General features: G+C 36.8%; 2 protein-coding genes across 3 annotated transcripts; both read right to left on the bottom strand.

Moving 5' to 3' along the window:
* Window positions 1-5,127: 5,127 nt before the first annotated feature.
* LOC120256711 lies at window positions 5,128-5,960 on the bottom strand. Of its 2 annotated transcripts, none has more exons than XM_039264393.1 (2): window positions 5,868-5,960; window positions 5,128-5,790 (listed from the first exon to the last, which is right to left on the bottom strand). In XM_039264393.1, exon 2 carries the CDS (start codon window positions 5,785-5,787, stop codon window positions 5,263-5,265), a length of 525 nt encoding a protein of 174 aa, XP_039120327.1. In that variant the 5' UTR covers window positions 5,788-5,790; window positions 5,868-5,960; the 3' UTR covers window positions 5,128-5,262. The 2 variants fall into 2 exon arrangements, with proteins under 2 accessions (XP_039120327.1, XP_039120332.1); XM_039264398.1 differs by having other exon boundaries at window positions 5,128-5,793; window positions 5,868-5,928.
* A 248-nt stretch (window positions 5,961-6,208) lies between these two features.
* Window positions 6,209-10,116, bottom strand: LOC120282916 (LRR receptor-like serine/threonine-protein kinase). The gene is made up of 2 exons (XM_039289751.1): window positions 6,959-10,116; window positions 6,209-6,885 (listed from the first exon to the last, which is right to left on the bottom strand). Exons 1-2 carry the CDS (start codon window positions 9,753-9,755, stop codon window positions 6,542-6,544), a joined length of 3,141 nt encoding a protein of 1,046 aa, XP_039145685.1. The 5' UTR covers window positions 9,756-10,116; the 3' UTR covers window positions 6,209-6,541.
* Window positions 10,117-20,714: the final 10,598 nt, after the last annotated feature.

Here is a 20,714-nt window from a genome sequence, read left to right as displayed (position 1 = left end):
ATTAAAGATAACATTTAATTATCTGAATAGTACATTTACTTTTTCAAATATGTCTTTTGGGTCTTTATACTTTAAACTGTAATATTTTAACGATTAAATTGAACCATGTTAGTTTTTTAAATTGTAAATCCTAACTTTTGAAAAAGTAAAGGAACAATCCAGAATATTATTCCTAAAGATAAAATCAAACCATCCACTCATTATAATAGTTAAAATTAATTATATGTGTTGTGTACAAGGATTTAATAACCGGACTGGTCGGTGAACCAATTGGCTAACTGGTTTGACTGGCTGGTTCAATAATTTTCTTCTTTTATTTTTTTAAAATGCATAAAATAAAAAAAATTCATAAATTATAAAAAGAATCCAGAAAAATCAGAAAAAAAAAATGGAGAAAATATTGAGCCAAACAAAAGAATTTTTCTCAAACATTGACTTGCATTTGTAATCATTGTTATTAGCAATTAAATAACATCCAAAATATTAAGCCTAAGCCAAATAAAAGAATTAGATGATTGAGTGCACGTCTCTGTCTTCATTTCCCTTTTTTTTTTAATAAAAAATCCAAAAGTAAATTTCACAACACATTCATGAATTCCGTAAATATATATATAATCTAAAAATAAATACTTAACAAATAATTAAATAAAGAGAAGGTGAATAGGCAGGGAGAAAACCAACAAAGGATTGGTACGCGAAGGTGAATGGGCAGGGTGGAGAGTATGCATGCCGACGCTATGCGCTGCGATGATTTTTCAAGTCACCCACGAGCTCGGTCACCGAACGGACGGTGAGACGATCAAGTGGCTTCTCCGCCATGCCAAGCCTTCCATAATCGCCACCACCGCTTCGCTTCAATTCCCGTTATCGTCGGAGGGGATCCGAGTCTCTTTTGTTTGCGAGTTCTCACGCGCCGTACTTCATTATGATGATCATGAGGGCGGCCATGGCGAAAGAAGATGACGAGGTTGAAATGAGTCCGTGAGTGTCTTGGTTTTAGGTTTTTCTTGTTTTAAAGGAAAAATCAGAGAATGAGAAATCAAATAATTTTTATTTAAAATTGGTCAGTCCGGTTGAACCGGTTCACTGGTTCTCGGTCCAAAATTAGTTCATAGCTGGTTTAATTAAAACCTGGTTCAAGCCATATAAATGAACCGGACTAGCGTCCGGTTCCCAGTTGAACCGGCTAGTCTGGTCCGGTTTTTAAAACCTTGGTTTTGTATGTAAAATGACTAAAGTTGGAAGAGTCTTTCACTACCGTGATGAAAAACTTGGAGTTTTTTTGGGTTCTATACTGTTAGTTCTAGTGGGGTCCTATGTTAATTTTCACTCAATCTCTCATGTAATATAAGCACATACAGTCAATGTAAAATCAAACAAATAAGAGAAAGGGGACACACGAATTGGGCAAGCAAGAGAAAGGAGACACACGAGTTGGTTACCAGTTCGGCACAACTTGCCTATGGCTGGGGGTTGAACCCGTAGATCACAATCCACTAAAAGAGGTAAAGTAAAGAAATGTACAACACTCACCCTTACTCTCACAATAAATATATGAACCCTCTCTACATTGGCCGATGCCCACTCTTACTGACCCTTACTCAAGGGCTTCTCTCCAGTGGCACACCCTAAATCTCATAGTAAGGTAAGTCTCTTATATAGACATCTCTACGTCTGAAGAATAGTACCTCTCTCTTTTAGAATCTCCACGGCTTCCTAACTTAGACATCTTCCAAAGTTAGACATTGCAACTCCTATTGCAACCGAGCTTGCAACGCGACTCACCTACCGATCCTGACTGAGTTTTAGCTTCCGTTATAACGTGACCATGCAACGTCCCCAATCCTCAGGACTGTGCCAACTCAAGTTGATGTAGTCAACCCCTCCCGAGCTCTTCCTGCCAGCAACTAAGTTGACTCCTCATATCATATCAGTAGGTTCCTCTCCTGAGGGTGGCACCCACCAAGGCGTGTCTCCATCTCACCAAAATGGTCTTTAAAATCTTCTTTCCAAACTTGATTTCCATTCATCCAAGTTTGTTGTTCACAATCTTCAAACTTAATCTTTATTCATCCGAGTTCGGTATTCACAATCTTGTTATTAAACTTGATCTCTTTTTATCCAAGTTTAACTCTTCAATATCTTCCAAGCATGATCTTCATTCATTCAAGCTTAGCCTTTAATCATCTTCAAATATAAACTCTTGCCAAAAGTAGTTTTGTCCTTAAATAGCTTGGTTTTTAAATAGATCTGGCCATAAATAGTTTTGTGTTTTGCTTTGCCTTTGCCTCCATGTGGGCAGGATCTTTGCTTTCCTGCACTTACCAAAAATAGCTTGTGCCTTTTTCTAGATTACCCTCCACATGGTCTTCAAAAAAGATCTTCTAAATTATAGATTCTCCAAAGATAGGCTTCAAGGCTTCTTGCAATTATTTTTTTGTCATATCACCATGTGCCTTGTCACATTGCCAGGTCATTTTAATTGCCACATCATTGCTTTTGCCATGTCACTATTGACACATGTCAAATGATGCAATCATAGAGCTTAGCTCTAACATATACTATTGATATGAGTGACTAGAGAGAAACAATTACAAATCTGGGCATGCACAAGGGACCTGCTTCTGAGTTGGACACCCTGGTCTTGATATAGTAGTCATTATTTGCATATTGTGTCTCCGCCAGGTACAGATCCAAATGTTTTGTTTAATGGCAAAAAAAACTAATATTAAATCTAAAAAATAAAAAATATATTGTGAAACACAAATGTGTTTGTTAATGGCAAATCTATTGGGACTTTTTCTTTTCAACAAAAAAATTTGTCTCATTGTTCATTTGAAATTTAATTATACACATCAAAAATATATATATATATATATATATATATCCACACTGTTACTAAAAAAAATTAATGTCTGTTAGCCCATGAGAATGACTTCTTACTTAAAATGGCACAATGTAGCACAGGTTCAAATTTAACAAATATTTTACCTACATTTTGAATATAATTTTATAGTCTCTCCCACCTTCTTTAGTTGCAAAAGAACATCCTAATTTCACCAAAGACGACATACTAGTGGGCCAGAGATTAGAGTTGATATAGGGTCACCTATTTCCCTGAACCAACTCACAACTAGATAACCCAAAAAAATCCTCATAGGAAACCATGCCAAAAAAAAAGAAAGAAAGAATGTGATTTATTTATGTTCACTCTTTATATTGTGTTGAGTCCAGCCCATTTGTTAAGTTGGATGAATAATTGGGCTCCAAGCCCATGATAAAAAGCTAGTCAATAATGTAGAAGATGGAGGGCAAGAAGGTAATTTCACACAGTGAAATTCTCTCATTCTTTGGGAATGAGAATGTGTCATCCTTGAAGGGTGGTTTTGGTGTGCATCCTGAAAAGAGAGAGAGAAAAAGAGGGAGAAAGGGAGAGAGGGAGCTAGGGCAAGGAGATTGAACGGCCAAACATCACAGGATTTCACTCAAACTCCGGGAGGCAACTCCTTGCAAGAAGCCCTACCTATTGATTAGGCTTGATCCTTCCTTCACCTCTACTTGTTGTTTATTATCCATCCTTGTTGATGATGGTGGTGGTAATGTCATACAAAACCTTCTCTATAAATGTTGTTGCCTTCATACCTGTAAACCTCTACTTAGCTAGAGAAGATCCATTATAACTCATTATTGACTTAGTGGATGCATGTTTAAGAGGCTCTAAGGAGTCCTGTGGTTTTTTCCCTCGATTTGTAGGGTTTTCACGCTAAAAAATCGTTGTCTTGAATCATTGTATGCTTGTTCATCTCATTCTAATAAGAATTGAGGGGTTTGATAGTGTTTTGAGCTTGTTTTGAAGCTTTGAAGACTTGTAGAATACTTGGGAAGACTTTTGAAGCCTCAAGGTCATTGTTCAAGGTTGTTTGCAGTTTATGCGGGTTGTATACGGGCCGCACAAGGTTGCCAGTGAAGTTCGCGGGTGTTTTGCGGCCGCATGAGACCCGCATATGAACAATGACTTTGCTATAGTAAACCGATAGACCGAAAGGTTCGCGGGCAAGCTTGCTCTAGCATACCGGCCGCACAGGATCGGCAGTGAGGTTCACGGGCAAGTGTGTGCCCGCATACAGGTCGCGCGTGAGCTGTAAAATCGCTACATTGCAGTGAACAGTAAAATTGCTACAATAACTTACGCAGTTTTCCACTGTTCCAAAAAACCTGAAAACCCAACATGTTGTTGTAGTCATGTTTTGCTTTCTTGATAAATTATGGTTTTTCTATTTTATTTAAAAAGAATGTGATTATTTCTCTCAAACTAAATATTTCAAGATATTACTCGGTTTAGTAGCCCCAAATATCGCTAGAATGATAACTAAGATAAAACCTCCAAGATAACCTGAACCTCCAGTTGAGAGAGGTCTCAAAGGGAATCTGGTAAGACTTATAAATATGTGAATAGATATGCATAAATGTCATTCTTGAATTTTATGGTTTATTGGTTGCTCCAATGAGTTAGTATTTTACATAAACATATTTTCTATTTTTATTCCATCTCAATATAGTTAACAAGGAGAGAGCACCTGCGACACCAAATTTACATTGAAGATATCCATACATCACACAAAAAGTTTTTGATCTCGCCAAATGAGTCAATTAATAGCAAAAAACTAATTATTTGAATATTTTGTGAGGATTTAGAACCAAGATGAATATATGTGGACAAATAATCCTTGTATTGAATTTGATAAATTGTAGTTTATCCACCTTTAGACTTATTGTCTACATGTACGACTTAAATGTCTTGTATTTCTTAAAAAAGGGATTTGATTGATGGGATTTGCTATGATACTTATGAGATTGATGAGATTAACCAAACCTTTCTTGGCTTTTGTATTTTTGGATTGCAAATGCAGTGTACTATGATCACAGTCAACTGTTTTGCAGAAAAATTGTAAACACACTTTATCTATTAAAGTGTGTCATCTTTCCTGTCTGATCTTCAATTTCAAAATGTGATTGAGATAAACGTTTTATGTGCTTCAGCTATTTAATTTATACTGAATTTATGTAATACTTATAATTTTAATGAAAATCGTCTCGAGCAAAACTTCCAACAATTTAGAATTGTTGATCAAACAGTGTTTGAATTTTGCTTTTATGCTTACAAATTTAGTTCTTAAAGATCACACTTTATCAGGTTTATATGGAAACTAATATTCTTTTTACAATGCAGACAATTCCATAGAGAACTTATAAGCTTTTCGTCTATGAATTCATCGTTGTTACTTCCCATCTGATCTTCATTTTCAGAATGTGATCAAGATCAGCTTCTATTGTCTTCAACTGAGCAGCAATTTGATTCAAACCACTTAAGTTAGTAGTCCACAAATTGTTGCAGAAATTATTAACCGTATTCCGGCGATCCTTAACATGTGAAACAAGAGGATCCCAAGAGTTGTACTTAAAAGTTTCAAGCAAAGCCTTGGATAATTTTTTACTCGGACCTCGAACAATCTTTGCAAACTCATCGACAACTTTCTCGACTTGTGATGCAACATCTCGAACTCTTTTCAACCAAGCTTCAGTGACTTCATCCCTCTGTTTATCGACGCGGTTTAAGAATGCTTGCATGACTTCAAACTCACTCTTGATTCTTTCCATGCTGCTGTGGATTTGTGACAGTAACTGAACCTCATCTTGTTTGGAGCTGGCACTCTTCTTCTTCATTGTTTCTTCAGCCAATGTTTCACCAATCTTTGTAGCAACACCAGCCAACAGTGCTTGCTCCATCAGCTGCTGAATTTAAACATAAATGAAACAGTAAAAGTATAGATTAAAATTGATATATTTCTGTAATTTGAATGGATTACCTTCTTTGTTGACACTGAGTTGTGATGAATGGAATGAAAGATGAATTAAGCTTTCAATGAAGAATGAATGAACTAGGACTGGTCCTTAAACATGATTGTGTTTCTTGTTGATTGAGAATGTCTGAAATGAAAGTTTTCTTCTTTGCTGGTCAACTGTCTTTGACTTTACAGTTTGGGATGTTTACCAAACATTGACCAATAAAACCAACATTGAGATACTCAACCTTGTTTTGAGATTGGTGATTATGTGCAGTGTAGCATAGGGTGAATAGTTACTTCTTTTCTAAAAGTAACAAATTCAGAAATGAGAATTTTACTGCAAATGAAATGACTCTGCTTTTGCTCTGCAACAGAAAAACAGAAAAGAAAGTACAAAGAAAAGAAGTCTCTTGTTTCATGTTCCATCTTTTCTTCTATGATTCTCTGCATTCACTGCTGACAAGTCTTTTTAGAAGACATGTGAAAACACTGCTGGAAAGGAACTAATCCTCACACTGTCGTCATACTCTTCATACATACCAAAACCTCTACATATTGCCTTCATTCAATCAACTAGCTATTTCCATGATTTACATCCATATTATCTAATAACAAACATCTAAGATTTACAATGACCCACAACAACAACAACAACATGGTTACACTGACATTAACCCCAAAATTTACCACTCTTGTCACTTACTCTCATCTGTGACTGGCAATCTTATCTCTTTAAGCAATGCGACGACATCCTTCATTGCCGGACGATCGGCTGCCCGAGAATTAACACACAAGACGGCAATGGCGAGTGCCTGAAACATCTCTTGTATCTGACAATCCGGCAGTCCTCGAAGCCTTGCATCAATTAATTCCAAAGCATCATACTTCCTCTGCAAATGTTGCTTCACCCACTGCACCAAATGAGCACCTCCAGGCAATGCAGGATCCAATGGATGTCTCCCTGTGATCACCTCAAGCAACACAACCCCAAAGCTATACACATCACTCTTTTCAGTAATTCTCTCTGTTGATGCATGCTCTGTTCATCATAAACAACAGAAATCATCAATCAAATTGAATTAGTAATTGATTAATTAAAAATGATTGATTACCTGGAGCTATATATCCATAAGAACCAGCTATATGAGTAGGCTTTGAATTTGAATTTGAGCTTGAGCTTGAGCTAAATGTCCTTGCAAGACCAAAGTCCGCCAAAAAGGGTTCGAATTTGGGCCCCAATAGCACATTCATAGACTTAACATCTCCATGGATGATTACAGGCACACAATCATGGTGTAAATAGGCGACGGCATGCGCAACCCCGATTGCAATTTCGTATCTGGTCTCCCACTCTGCCGTGCATTTTCCACCACGGTGGAGGAACATACTCAAGCTACCATTAGACAGATAGTTGTAGAACAAGAGTCTTGTGTTTCTATTGCCAGCCCATCCTAAGAGCCTCACTATATTCCGGTGTCGAATCGAACCTAATGCCGATATTTCATTGTGAAATGCACCTGAATCTTCTGAAGCCCACATCTTTTTCACGGCAAGCGTTTCGCTGTTGGGTATACCGACCTTGTAGACAACACCCGAGCTCCCTGTTCCGATCACATTTGCACTTGTTAAACTCTTGACTACTTCAGCAATTGAGAATTCGAGTTTTTGGTACAATGTGACCTCCCATGTTTGATCATCTTCGCTACTCTGATCATCCCCGGTTCGAGTTCTGACTAGCATGTAGACGGCGGTGAGTAGTAGCACGGCGCTAACGCTTACTAGCACAGACATTGCTAGTTTCAATGCTGGCATTGCATCTCTTCCTGATCGGAATTCACTCCGAGAGCCACCACCACCATCAGCAGAAATATATAAGCCACGGTTTCCGGCAAGATCACTCATAGGAAGTTTTTGGAAAAACAGAGTATGTGGTAGCTCGCCGGAGAATTCATTGAATGAGACGTTCAAAGAGATAAGGTTTTGAAGCCCGGAAAGCGGGTCTAGGCCACCAGTGAGCTTGTTGTGAGAAATGTCTAAACATCCAAGCTTCTCTAACCCGGAGAATTGCATCGGTATCTCGCCAGAAAGCTGGTTACAGCTGAGATTCAGTGAGATCTCTAGTGCTGGAAGTTGGCCTAACTCCTGCGGTATCTCACCAGAGAAGCCATTGTCTCCGAGATCAAGCAATTGCAACTTAGAGCAATAGCTAATATCCCGGGGAATTTCGCCAGAGAGCCTATTCTTGCCGAGCAGAAGCTTTGTCAACTCTGGCAGTGATCCAATTCCAGCCGTCAATGCTCCGGTGAGCCTATTATTTGACACATCAAGAAATTGCAGGCTCTTCGGAAATAACTCCGGCAATGAGCCAGAGAGTGCATTGGAATGAAGATCAAGAAACTGAAGACTATCACAGCCGGAGATCGCCGGAGGAATCAAACCAACAAACCTGTTGTTACTCATATCAAGAAAGTTGAGATTTTTCAAGTTACCAATCTCCACCGGAATCACACCGGAGAGACGGTTACCATTCAATCTCAGCCGGAAGAGATTGGTGCAATTGCCAATCTCCGGCGGAATGAATCCAGACAACTCATTAGACAGAAGCAACAACTTGGTGAGGTTCTGCAACCCAAAAAGCTTCTCCGGTATCGGTCCGACAAGAGAATTATAAGAAAGATCAACAGATTGGAGATGCTGGCACTCAGCCAAATCTCCGGGGATCTTTCCCGTGAGCTTGTTTTGCCAAGCAAAGAACAACGTGAGGTTCTCAAGCCTCTTGAAGTCTATACTTATCTCGCCAGAGAACGCATTGTTATCGAGCTCAATATCGGTTAGCCCAGTGCAATTAGAGATCTCCGACGGGATACTTCCGGTGAGCTGATTAGTGCTGAGTTGCAGTTGTTGAAGATTAGAAAGATTGCCAATGCTCTTCGGAATGCTGCCAGTTAACTGATTCAGTGAGAAATCAACGAGAGATAGTTCTCGGCAATTGCCGATTTCTTCCGGGATTGATCCAACAAGGCTGTTCTGCCACAGGAGAAGAGTTTGAAGTTTTGTGAGCTGACCAAACTCTGCCGGAATCGAACCAGTGAGAGAATTCTGATAAAGATACAAGCTTGTAAGCTCAGTACAGTCACCGATCTCTTTCGGTATTGGTCCTGAGAGTAATGCGGTGTAAATAGCAATGGTTTTGATCTTCTTCAATAACCCAATTGTTGTAGGGAGGTTGCCGGAGATGCCAGTCTCAGCGAGGCCTAACATGATGAGATTACTGCAGTTTCCGATCTCTGGTGGCAATACTCCCTTGATGTTTTGGTTTCCTCCCGCTCGAAAAACTTCAAGATTAGTAAGCTTGCCAATGGATGAAGGTATACTTCCACTGAAATCATTGTCAAAAAGAGTAAGATAAGTAAGGCTCGATAAATTTCCAATCTCAGAAGGTATAGGTCCTTGCAGAAGATTAGTGTTTAGAGCTAGTGATTCAAGCTTTTTGAGTTTGAAGAGCTCGACGGGGACCTCGCCGGAGATTTGATTACTGCTAAGATCGATTAAACGGAGCTCGGTGTAATCGCCGAATGCTTTCGGTATTTTGCCGGAAATGTTGGTGGAAGAGAGGATTAAGGTTTTGAGAGACTTGAGAGATTGGAAATTTGAAGGCAATGGGCCATTGAGACAGAAAGAAATTAAACTCAAACCAGTGACTTGAGAATTGGAGTTGCAAGTGACACCAAGCCATTTGCATGGATTGATATCTGATGGATTCCATGAACTCAAAGCAGTAGTAGAAGTGTTCAATGTTTGTTTCCATGAGAGCAAAGCTTGGCCTTGCTCATCAATGGAAAGAGAACCAATGAAGAACAAGGAGAGGACAATGATCAAAGTGGTTAATGAGTGCAGAGAAGAATGCATTGATTAGGATTGAGAGAAGAGAAGATAGAAGAGAAGAGAAGGGAAATGATCAGTATTGGGATTAGAGATGAAGTTAAACCATGTTTGTGTTTTGTTTATAGTGGAAAAGTAGAAGAGATCTGGATCTAAAAACTAAGTTTTTATGATCAACTTGAAATGGCTACAAAGAATGTGTTTCCTTGAAGTGCATGAAGTGAGGAATCTATTGAAAAAAAAATTAAAAAAATTAAAAATTAAAAAAAGGAAATATAAGGAAGTTCCATGCATGTGGGGAGGATGGGAAAGGATGGAAAGTAATTAAGATGAGAAGATGAGAGCATGAACATGGCTTTGAGTGGAAGGGACAAGATGGATAACATGGAGGTTTGATGTTTAATTTAATGGTGAATGAGGGGTAGTATTGTCAAAATGGATTGGATCTCTGGTATTGAAGCATCTATAGACAGGTAGACCATCTTGTGTGTTTGGTTTGGTGGCCTGAAAAGAAGTGACAAAGTTGAGGACACATTCCAAAAGATATAAAGTTTTTGATTTTTGGTGTTTTTGATCATTTGTGTAACTTACCAATTTGATACTTTCTAAGGGTTTTAGGATTATCAAAATGTAAAGTATCAAAGTTTGTAGAGAAATGGAGAATTTTCTTTCTTTTTTCTTTTTTTTTTTCTTTTTCCTTTTTTCTTTATGATATATATATATATATAATAGTGAATTTCACTTAGGTGTAAGTTAATCATATATAGGAACCTTGGGCTAGTCCAATGGTAACTATCCATGGTTGTAAGTGAGAGGTCTCGAGTTCGAACCTCTCAGCTTACAATCCATATTTAGGGTCCCCCTGTGGGAATTCTGTATGAGAATTACCTCTCGTTCTCCCTTCTAGGGTTGTATGACGGGGTGATTATTTTCAGGATGTCATTCAAGCCACCGTAACTGCTAGTTCATCTCCAAATGAAAGTGATTCCCTTACACTTAAAAAAATAAAAAATTAAAATAATTTTTCGGGTAAAAATAAGCATCCAAATTTAAAGTATATATGATACCAAGACCCACATACGTCGTTGATGATCGTGGTCCTGTTTTAATATACCATTATGTGTATATTTTTTTAATCAATCTATATTAATTTTTTTATTCCAATGTCTAAGTTTTGATTCTTTAATGAAACTATAGTTTATATGTTTATATATATATATATATATATATATTCCCAAAGAAAGTCTTAGATAAGAATGAATGAATAAAATTACTTTTTTTTTTAAAGAATTTATTAAAAAACCATAAATTAATTACTATTTCTGCAATAGTTTCTATAAATAAGACAAAATTTACAGTGGATGACAAGATTGATGATAACATATAAATTTTACTATGAATGACAAGATTTAATGATAACAAATAAATTAACAAAAAATATATCCACAGCATTGAGGATGTAATCTTTCACCAAACCCCTCAATTATGTGTTTGTCCATTTAGCCATTCATAATATTATATATATAAGTGATAATGTCAATGAGGCTGGTTCACATGGTGATTGAGAATTAGGGAGACAAGTTTAGGTGGCACACATGCCACTAAGCATAGTGTATTAAGTATGGAAGCATCATGGGAATGAATTAAGGCCAATGTAAGAGATGGTGAGAGAGAGAGAGAGAGAGAAAGCACATGAAAGGAGAAAATTAAACAAATGTTTTAGTGGCTTAATCATTGTTGTATTAAATAAACACATCTTGGTACTTTGATAAGTTGGCATGCATGTTCTTTCACATCTCATACAAATATATACATATATAAATATTTTCTCTTATACTTAAATCAAACAATATGTTAATGATTTGATTGTACTGTTATACTTATGAGCTAAGCACCATGCATTGCTTTTACAGCAGGAGAAGATAGAACAGTTAATTAACTGTTAAGGGAACTGCATGAGATGATAAAATAGTTTTGGAACATTACTATGCTGTAAACTGCCTTTAGGATGATGCCATTTTTTATTTTATATACTTTTCTCAGAGAGGATTTTTTTAATAAAAGTGAATAACTAGTTATATTAGTGCTAAAGGCGCTTAATTATACCTATTGCCACAAGAGTCTTTTGTGGGTGAACTAGCCGGGATTAAATCTGTGCATTGGCAGAGTGCGGGTATATAAAATATTTAAAATATTTACATATCTCTAAAACGCTAGTATAATTTTTTTAAAAAAATATATATTAAAATAAAATCATTATTATAGAATAAAAGATTGTGCTTTTTAAGAAAAGGAGCTATTAAAAAATGATCATTATTAAGAATAAAGAGTGGGATCAGGAAAATTATTTTTTTTTTTTAAAAAAAAAATCATTTGTCCTCAATTATGTAAAATTATTTAATAAGATATTGATTAGCTTTTTTAATATCTTTGGACATGTTTCCCTCCACAATGTAATATCATGTGCAAAGAAACTAAAATTATATTTAACAACAATGGTTGATTATTTTAAAAAAAACAGTACTTTTTATTGTGGAAAAAGAGTTATTGGCTTTGAGATTTTTGTTTAACTAATTTTTTTTAAAAATAAAATAAATAACCCTTGTTTTATTAATATCATAAACATATAAATATTGTAATATAACCACTAAAAATGATAAAAAAGTAAATACCATAATCACAATACAAAAATATTCAAGTTAATTTGAACAAAACATTCATGTCGTCTTTTCTCATGAGAACTATTGATTAAAACTCGACATTGTCTTCTATAAAATTATTTTTATTAATTAGATAAAAATAAATAAAATTCAACTAGTTCATTTCCTCCACACGATAAGACAAAACTTAGATCATTTTATAAAAAAAAATTTTAATAACCTTACAAAATCATTATTCTAATCAATTCCCGCATTAGGTATAGTGCTAGCTTTGACAATCATTAAGACTTGGTAGTTGGAGCATGCTACCAAGCACTCTATTCACTGAACTCAAACCACTAATTAAAGTTTTCCACACTAAAATTAGATACTATATATTCCTTTTCCTTCAATTTTTTTCCCATATTGAACACTAAAATGGCAACCAAAATTAAGGATTGATAGGGACCCATATAAATCTTTGTCCTTCTTTTGATTTTCAAAATGAGCCTTATTAGCCTTTTGTGACGTTGTTGAGAATAAACTAGAATTGGTTTGCCTTGATATCTCCATTAAGGTCTATTCATTGTCTCCTAAATATCATGACAAGAGTGGTTGCTGTACCTTTATTTTTCCCCTAAATTGGGGATTATGTCTTCGCATACTTGATAATAATACATTCTTTGATGTTTTTCATGCATTTTAAAGAGTTTGGTGAGATCTTTTGGTCTCATGCATGAACTTTATATATATATATATATATATATATATATATATATATATATATATATATATATTAAATATATATGCATTAACTTGATTATTAGTGACTTAGTCTTTTGACACTTGATGGCCATTAGATCATTATCTAATGATTGCTATTTGCAAGAATTTTGTGTAGAGTTATTGTTACTTATTGTATTTTTGGTACTCACAGAGAGAACTAGGTACTATTTTGATGTTGCATAAATAGACATTGACCGTAAATCTAACGGCCACTTCATAGATTTGGAATTTGAAGAAATCCTTAACTAAAACCACACTAAAGTTTAATCACATATATATATATATATATATATATATATATATATATAATAGAAATAAATATTTGGATTAAATCCAATTTTAAAATTATATTTGCTTATATTTATCTTTAAATTTTATAAATGTCAAAATAATCTCCGAAGTGGATTCAACATAAGATGTTTAATGCATTAGTTATTTATTATTGTTTTTTTAACATATGTGGCTTTAGTTAGCCTAATGGAAGCTAGCACCGCACCCTTTGTTGGAAACTAATGCCATGTTAGCATTTATGAACTATAATTGGTTTTTTGGGAAATTTAAAATAAAATTAAACTACTAAAAAAACTTCAAAAAAATAATTATATGAATAAATTTATTTTGCTAAAATAAAATTTATGCTGCCCATTTAGTCCTACTCCAATTTGACCATGGAGAGTCCCTTTATTATTTTGATTGAGAAATCCTAATCCACACCTTATCCGACATTGGTTTTTCTATCAAGAGTGGTTGACGTGGCTTTCTCATGATTAAAATATTATTAAAAAAATTAAAACCCAACTAAATGAGTAATAACACCTACTTAATCTTTTGGAGATCCAAAACCTACAAATAATACCTTTCACCCTCACCTTTTCTCTCTCTCTCTCTCTCTCTCTCCACCCTTCCCTCAGCTCTCTCTCCTCCATGATTGGTTGAAAAAGAGAAGAAAGGCAACAAACAAAGCAAACTGAGAAGAAAGTGGCAATTTGATCTTGTTAGAGTACCAATCCATACATACATATACTTGTACATGCCTCTGTTAATCAATACTACTTGTCCATCTCTTGTGTCTATTTATTGGGTTGTTCCCCTAATGAAACTCATCCTATTTCTTACCAACTTCTATCATGGTATCAGAGCTACTTGGCCATGTGGATGGCACATCCTCCCTCCGTACAAAGATTGATACTCCCAGTACATCTGTTTCATGGTTTACTATTGATTATCGCGCCATAACCTTAATTTGTCAGTCCTGCGAGGTTGACATTTGCATAGAGATTGGACATTTTTCAACTGTTCTGGCAATGTGGGACCACCTACATCATATGTTTGACCAGTCTAGTTCTATTAAACAATATGTTATTTTGTAGGATCTCACTTATGTTCAGCAATAGGAGCGTTCTTCCCGGGAATATGTCACTGAGTTGCGTTCTTTGTGGAGGCAACTTTATTCCTTGGAGACTTTCACTTGTTTGGCGTGTAAGTGTTGTAAGCCTTGCATTCAATCTCGCCAGACATAGTGGACCTTTAGGTTTCTGATGCGTCTTTTGTCCCGATTATGAGGCTATTCATAGCTAATTACTTAATTGGGACCCTATTCTATCCTTCGATGATGTTGTGCACAGTGTTATAGCTGAGGAGACTATGCTGCATACACTATCATTCTCTTGTTCATGCTCTACTGATAAAGTCATGGTTGTGACCTCTTTGCACTCTTCTCGGACCTCTACTCTCAGTGCTCCATTGTCCTCCTCCTCTAGATCCTTTCCTTTTTGCCATTAGTGCAAGCGATAAGGACATGTGAAGACTCAATGTCTAAAGCTTTAGCAATGGCAACAGTAGCAGCCACAGCATCGTCCTCCTCAGTGATCTTCTGGTGTTTCTTCTTCACCTTATGCTGCTATTGTCGAGGTATTAACTACTGACTCAATGGGGACCTTGCTTCTTAGGTTGCTCAACTTATAGAGTAATTACATGCCATGCGACATGGCATGCAATCCAGTTCCTCCTCTGTTATGTCTGCAGCTTATGGTATGCCTTCCTCCTAATGGATTTTAGACTCTGGTGCTACTCATCATATGACTGTGGATGCCACTACCCTAGTTCATCTTTCCATCACTCACCCATTTTCTAGTGTTCTTACTGCTGACGAAAGTCTTCTTCCTGTCACGCAGTTCGGTTATCTTCAGTCTCCTTTATTTACTATTCCCACAGTTTACCATGTTCACCATTTAGCTTTAAACCTTATTTCTATCAGTCAGCTTACAGATCATGGTTAGACTATTACCTTTTCTTCTAATGACTGGTCTGTGTAGCACCATCTTTTAGGCTAAAAGATTGAGACCACGCATAGAGTTGGCAGGCTTTATCATTAAGAGTCTCTTCATATACCTGTATCTCCCTCTCCTTCCACATGTACTCATGTTATTGTTGCTTCTCTTTATTCTTTAGATCTTTGGCACTCTTGCTTAGGTCATGTATCTAATGATCGCCTGAAACTATTAACTAGTTTAGCCTGTCTTGGTTCTGTCTCTTCAGGATTGTTATCTTCTTGTATGGGTTGTAAGTTTGCTAAACATTCAGCTCTTCCTTTTCCCTCTAGTGACTCCTTTTTTGTCTCCCTTTTGATCTTGTGCATTATGATATCTGGGGCTCTGCTCCTTCCTCTTCTCTTGCTGGGTTTTCTTATTACATAAGCTTCATTGATGATTTTTCTAGATATACCTGGCTTTACCTTATGCATTCTCAATTTGAAGTATTCACCATCTATTCTCAATTCACACAAATGATTCATACTCAGTTTGGTAAATGTATTAAGGTTCTTCGAACTGAAAGCACTAAAGAGTATCTTTCTACATCTTTTCATGCTTTTCTTTCCTTTCATGGCGTCCTTTCTCAGCAATTCTGTCCTTACACACCTGCTCAAAATGGTGTTGCTGAGGGCAAGTATCACCATATACTTGAGACCACTGGTGCCCTTCTTTTCGCTTCTTCTGTTCCCCAACAATTTTGGGATGAGGCTGTTCTCACATCTATCTATCTCATTAATTGAACACATTCTTCCACTCTTTTTGATATTACTCCTTATGAGCGTTATTTCTCTTGTTCCCCATCTTATGGTCATTTTCTCACCTTTGGTTGTGTTCGCTTCATGCATGCTTCTGCCCTCCATTGAGCGAATTAAACTCTCTTCACATTCTGCAATATGTATTTTTTTTGTCTACAACTCTGAACACAAAGGCTATCACTGCTATGATCCTATCCCTCGTCGTCTTCATATTTCTCGTCATGTTATCTTTCTTGAAGGCACACCCTTCTTTTCCTCCCCTCCTTCAAATATTTCATTTCTTAGGTCTTTCTTTTTTCTTCATACTCCTTCTCCTTCCATTATTTTACCCGCCGCATCTATTCCTGCCACCTCCATGACTCCACACACATTTTCCTCTAACATTCCTCCTTCTTCTTCTATCCACCCAGCATGTTTTGAAACTTCAGGTGATTCCTCTACTTCCTTCTCCAGCCCCACCTCTCTTGCAGATGCTTTTGCTGTCCATCATTGTTACCCAAACCGTGTTCATCGTCCTCCAGCTTAGTATGCTCTTTCTCTTTCTTTTATCTACTCTCCATATTTTCAGACCTTTCTTTCCACTGTTCACACTTATCATGGCCGACAGTCATATCATGAGGATGCCCAACATCCCCATTAGCAGCAGGCTATGATAGAGAAACTTGAAGCTCTTGAGAGAATACATATCTGGGATCTCATTTCCATTTTTTCTAGTGTTACTCTTGTCAGTTGTCAGTGGTTCTATATGGTCAAGACCCGCACTGATGGCACCATTGAGCGCTATAAGGCGCGTCTTGTTGCTCATAACTTTACTCAAGAGTATGACATTGATTATGAGGAGACCTTTGCTCTTGTAGCCAAGTTGATTATCGTTCGTCTTCTTCTTGCTATTGCTGCAGCATGTCACTGGTCACTCTATTAGTTAGATGTGACCAATGCCTTCTTACATAGGGGTCTTTTTGAGGAGGTTTATATAACTTCTCCTCCTGGTTTCTCTGATTCTCCTCAGCATGTGTGTCATCTTCGTCGGGCAATTTATGGGCTCAAACAAGCCCCTCGCGCTTGGTTTGAGCATTTTCACAGTGTGATTCTTGCTCTTGGATTTATCGAGAACTCTCATGATTATGCTCTTTTCACTAGTCAGATTTCTTGTAGTCTCACTATTCTTCTTCTTTATGTCGCCGATATGGTTATTTCTGATGATGATAATGATGCTATTATTTCTCTAAAACAACGGTTACACACCGAGTTTTAAATGAAAGATTTTGGTCCTCTTCGTTACTTTCTAGGTCTTGAGATTGCTTATTCTCGTCGTGGTTATTTGGTGTCTTAGCAGAAATACATTTTTGATATTTTTTGACGAGTTGGCATCACCTATTTTCGCATTGTTTCCACTCCCATTGAGTTGCATCACCATCTCTTCTCTATTGATGTGAGCTTTTGATTGAACCTACTCGTTATCAAGCACTTGGTGGTGCTCTCATCTATTTGACTATCACTATGCCCAATAGTGCTTATATTGTTCATATTTTTAGTGAATTTGTGAGTGCTCCTAGCTCTACTCATTATATTATACTTCTATGGGTTCTTCGTTACCTCCGTGGCACTATCACCCGATCTATATTTTTCTTGGCCACATCATCATTTGAGTTACGTGCCTACTGTGATACTGATTGGGCAGGTGATTCTACTGATCGGAGATCTACCACTTGTTTCTACATTTTCAATGGAGATTCACTTATCTCTTAGGAAAGTAAGAAACAATCTGTTGTTCCTCTTTCCATTGCCGAGGCTAAGTATGGTGTTATGCCCTCCACTGCCAAGGAGATTTTTTGGTTGCATCCGATTTTGATGGATTTTGGTGTCTCCATATTTGTTCCCACTCCTCTCTATTGTGACAACCAGAGTGTCATCAAAATTGCTGCTAATCCTGTATATCATGAGCGCAAGAAGTATCCAGAGGTTGCTCTTCACTTTGTTCGTCATCATTACTTGTTGACAGTATTCTTCTTCTGTATATTACCTCCACTCACCAGCTTGCTAATTTTTCACCAAGGCACATACTGTTTTTCGATTTTAGTTTCTAGTTGGCAAATTCTCTGTTTATAACCGTGAGTTTGAGGGAGCGTGTTAGAGTAATAGTCCATACATGTGTATACTTGTACATGTCCCTCTTCATACATACTACTTGTACATCTCTTGTTTCAATTTATTGGGTTGTTGCCCTAATGAAACTCATCCTATTTGTTACCAACTTCTATCAGAGCTAAAGCTCATGGATGGCTTGGAACTAGGGACAAATGGTAGCTTAGTTTCACTGGTGAGTATATGAACGACGTTGTGCATTGCTAGCCTCACCATGGTGTTAAAGTTGGAGCATGCCAATCTGAAGAGCAACAATCTCCATACCTCTCCTTTCTCTAACTTGCATCCCATTCTCTTGTCCAAGGCTGCCATTGAACGCTATTGGTGTTATTGTGAATACAGTGTTTGATGGCAATGAGGGAGCCAACCTCAAGGACGATACCTTTGTTGATGGTGCCAAAGGTATTGTGGTCGATAATGTAGGAGGAGTCAAAAGAGTGGGTGGCAACGTTGAGTTTTTTTATAGCTGAAGTCTCTCGGAGTGTTGACGATCTTAGCTGTGGTGACGGCAGCTATGTTCTACCATTTCTTAAATGATTTTGATCTTCGTGCAAAGACCCTAAAGGCGACACCGGCGTAAGAGGCTACCTTGAAGACCTGGACGTTGTTATTTCAGCCACCGCCGCTGAACCTTAGTGGCAAAGATGATTGCTTTAGCAAGATGATGAGGTCATAGTCATTATTGTTTCATTCTTTGGACTCTTGATAATTAATACTGACATTGAAGGTGTGAGTGAAGGTGGTGATGGAGAAGCAATAGTCGAAGTGGAAGAAGAAACCGATGGAGAAGATAGAGGCAGAGACGTAGAAGAATAGGAGAAGGTCCACCATTCGATGGTGTGAATCCTGGTGCTGTCTTAAGCAGAGCTGAGAAGCCAAAAAGGAGACCATCCTTCAGAGATTGACCCCGACGTGGTTGCCTTTGATACCATGAACCTCGACGTCGTTAGTGTCAATTTCGAGCGGTCGATTACTTACTTAACTAGTTTTTAGTTTTTTTAACATTTTTTAATAATATTTTAATCAGTGAAAAAGCAAAGTCAGCAACTTTTCACGGGGAAACCAACATCTGTTAAGATATGGACTGGGATATCTCAATCAAAATAATAGAGAGATTTTCCATTGACAAATTGAAATAGGAGGACTAATGGAGTAACCTGACCTACTTAAAGGGACCATACAAGGAGTGTGTCACCAAGAATTGTTCGTCTAGCTCGTACATACGCACCTAATAGATGTGGGGATAGGGTTACACGCTCACTCCCACAACTGGGGAGCCTTTTTGGCACTATTGTGTTCGTTGTGTTTTGAACCCTATGAAACTTTTTTTTAATAAATAAATAAGCCATGTGTCAAGGCATGTGCATCACCTATAATTGATTATTCGATCGGCTTGTACGTACTCACTCGGCAGATGAGGGGATTAGGTTGCCAACCCACTCCTACAGCTTGGGATTTTTTTGGCATAATTGTGTTTGGTGCATTTTGAACTCTGGACATTAAAAGTCAAGGCAATTTTTTGAATAACTTTATCCTTATTTCAATTTGAGTATTAACTTTAAATTTGAATCAATATGAGCATTAAGCTCTGATTTCATTTCACTAGCAAGGTAATTGGGGCTTTCTGGTGAGTTTCTGTTGACACGGATGCTAGAATGGCTATGTCGATGCCTACAAAATAAGGTCACCCACTTAAATAGAGTGTGTCACGTGAGAAATTTCAATGTCCACGTCACCAAAACTCATTGAAAAGCCCCAATTACACTGTTAGTGAAATGAAATTAAAATTTAGTGTCTATTTTAATACAAATTAAAATAAGAATAAAGTTCAATACCCACCCATAAAACACCTTTCACCAGTGCCATTAGACCAAGGTCCCTTTGGTCAGTTCAACATTCATATGTACATATATGGTGGATGCTGGATAAGATAACATCATTGCATTTGCATGCAACATAATATAATCGAACAAATATTGCATAAAATAGTGTATAATGTTTCACAATAGACTATATATATTATTTAATGAAAACTTATTTGACATAATTGATCAACTTAACAGTTAACACCAGAAACCAAGTGAATATTTGTTTTTTTATGAAGATAGTAACAAAATTTAGATTAGATTAATGCGGATTCCAATCTCTTGGTCTTTCAAATCATCAAAATCAAATTATGACACTGCTGAACCTTTAACATTGGTCTTTATAACCATCAAGATCAAATTATGACACTAAAACACAATTATTCAGCATGCGTTGTTTCATATATAAAAAATAATTCCTAAAATAATCCAGATTATTTTTTAATTTATAGTTGAGGATCATGATCAAATTCGAAAATTTGGC

The sequence above is a fragment of the Dioscorea cayenensis genome, chromosome 3, assembly GCF_009730915.1.
Source record: "Dioscorea cayenensis subsp. rotundata cultivar TDr96_F1 chromosome 3, TDr96_F1_v2_PseudoChromosome.rev07_lg8_w22 25.fasta, whole genome shotgun sequence".
Classification (NCBI taxonomy): Eukaryota; Viridiplantae; Streptophyta; class Magnoliopsida; order Dioscoreales; family Dioscoreaceae; genus Dioscorea; species Dioscorea cayenensis.
This window is presented reverse-complemented; position numbering and strand designations above follow the sequence as displayed.

Coding starts and splice junctions, on each gene's coding strand:
- LOC120282916 (XM_039289751.1), bottom strand. CDS start 9,755: ATGCATTCTTCTCTGCACTCATTAACCACTTTGATCATTGTCCTCTCC. Junction 6,886..6,958: donor TTATGGATATATAGCTCCAG/GTAATCAATCAT, acceptor TATGATGAACAG/AGCATGCATCAACAGAGAGA.
- LOC120256711 (XM_039264393.1), bottom strand. CDS start 5,787: ATGGAGCAAGCACTGTTGGCTGGTGTTGCTACAAAGATTGGTGAAACA.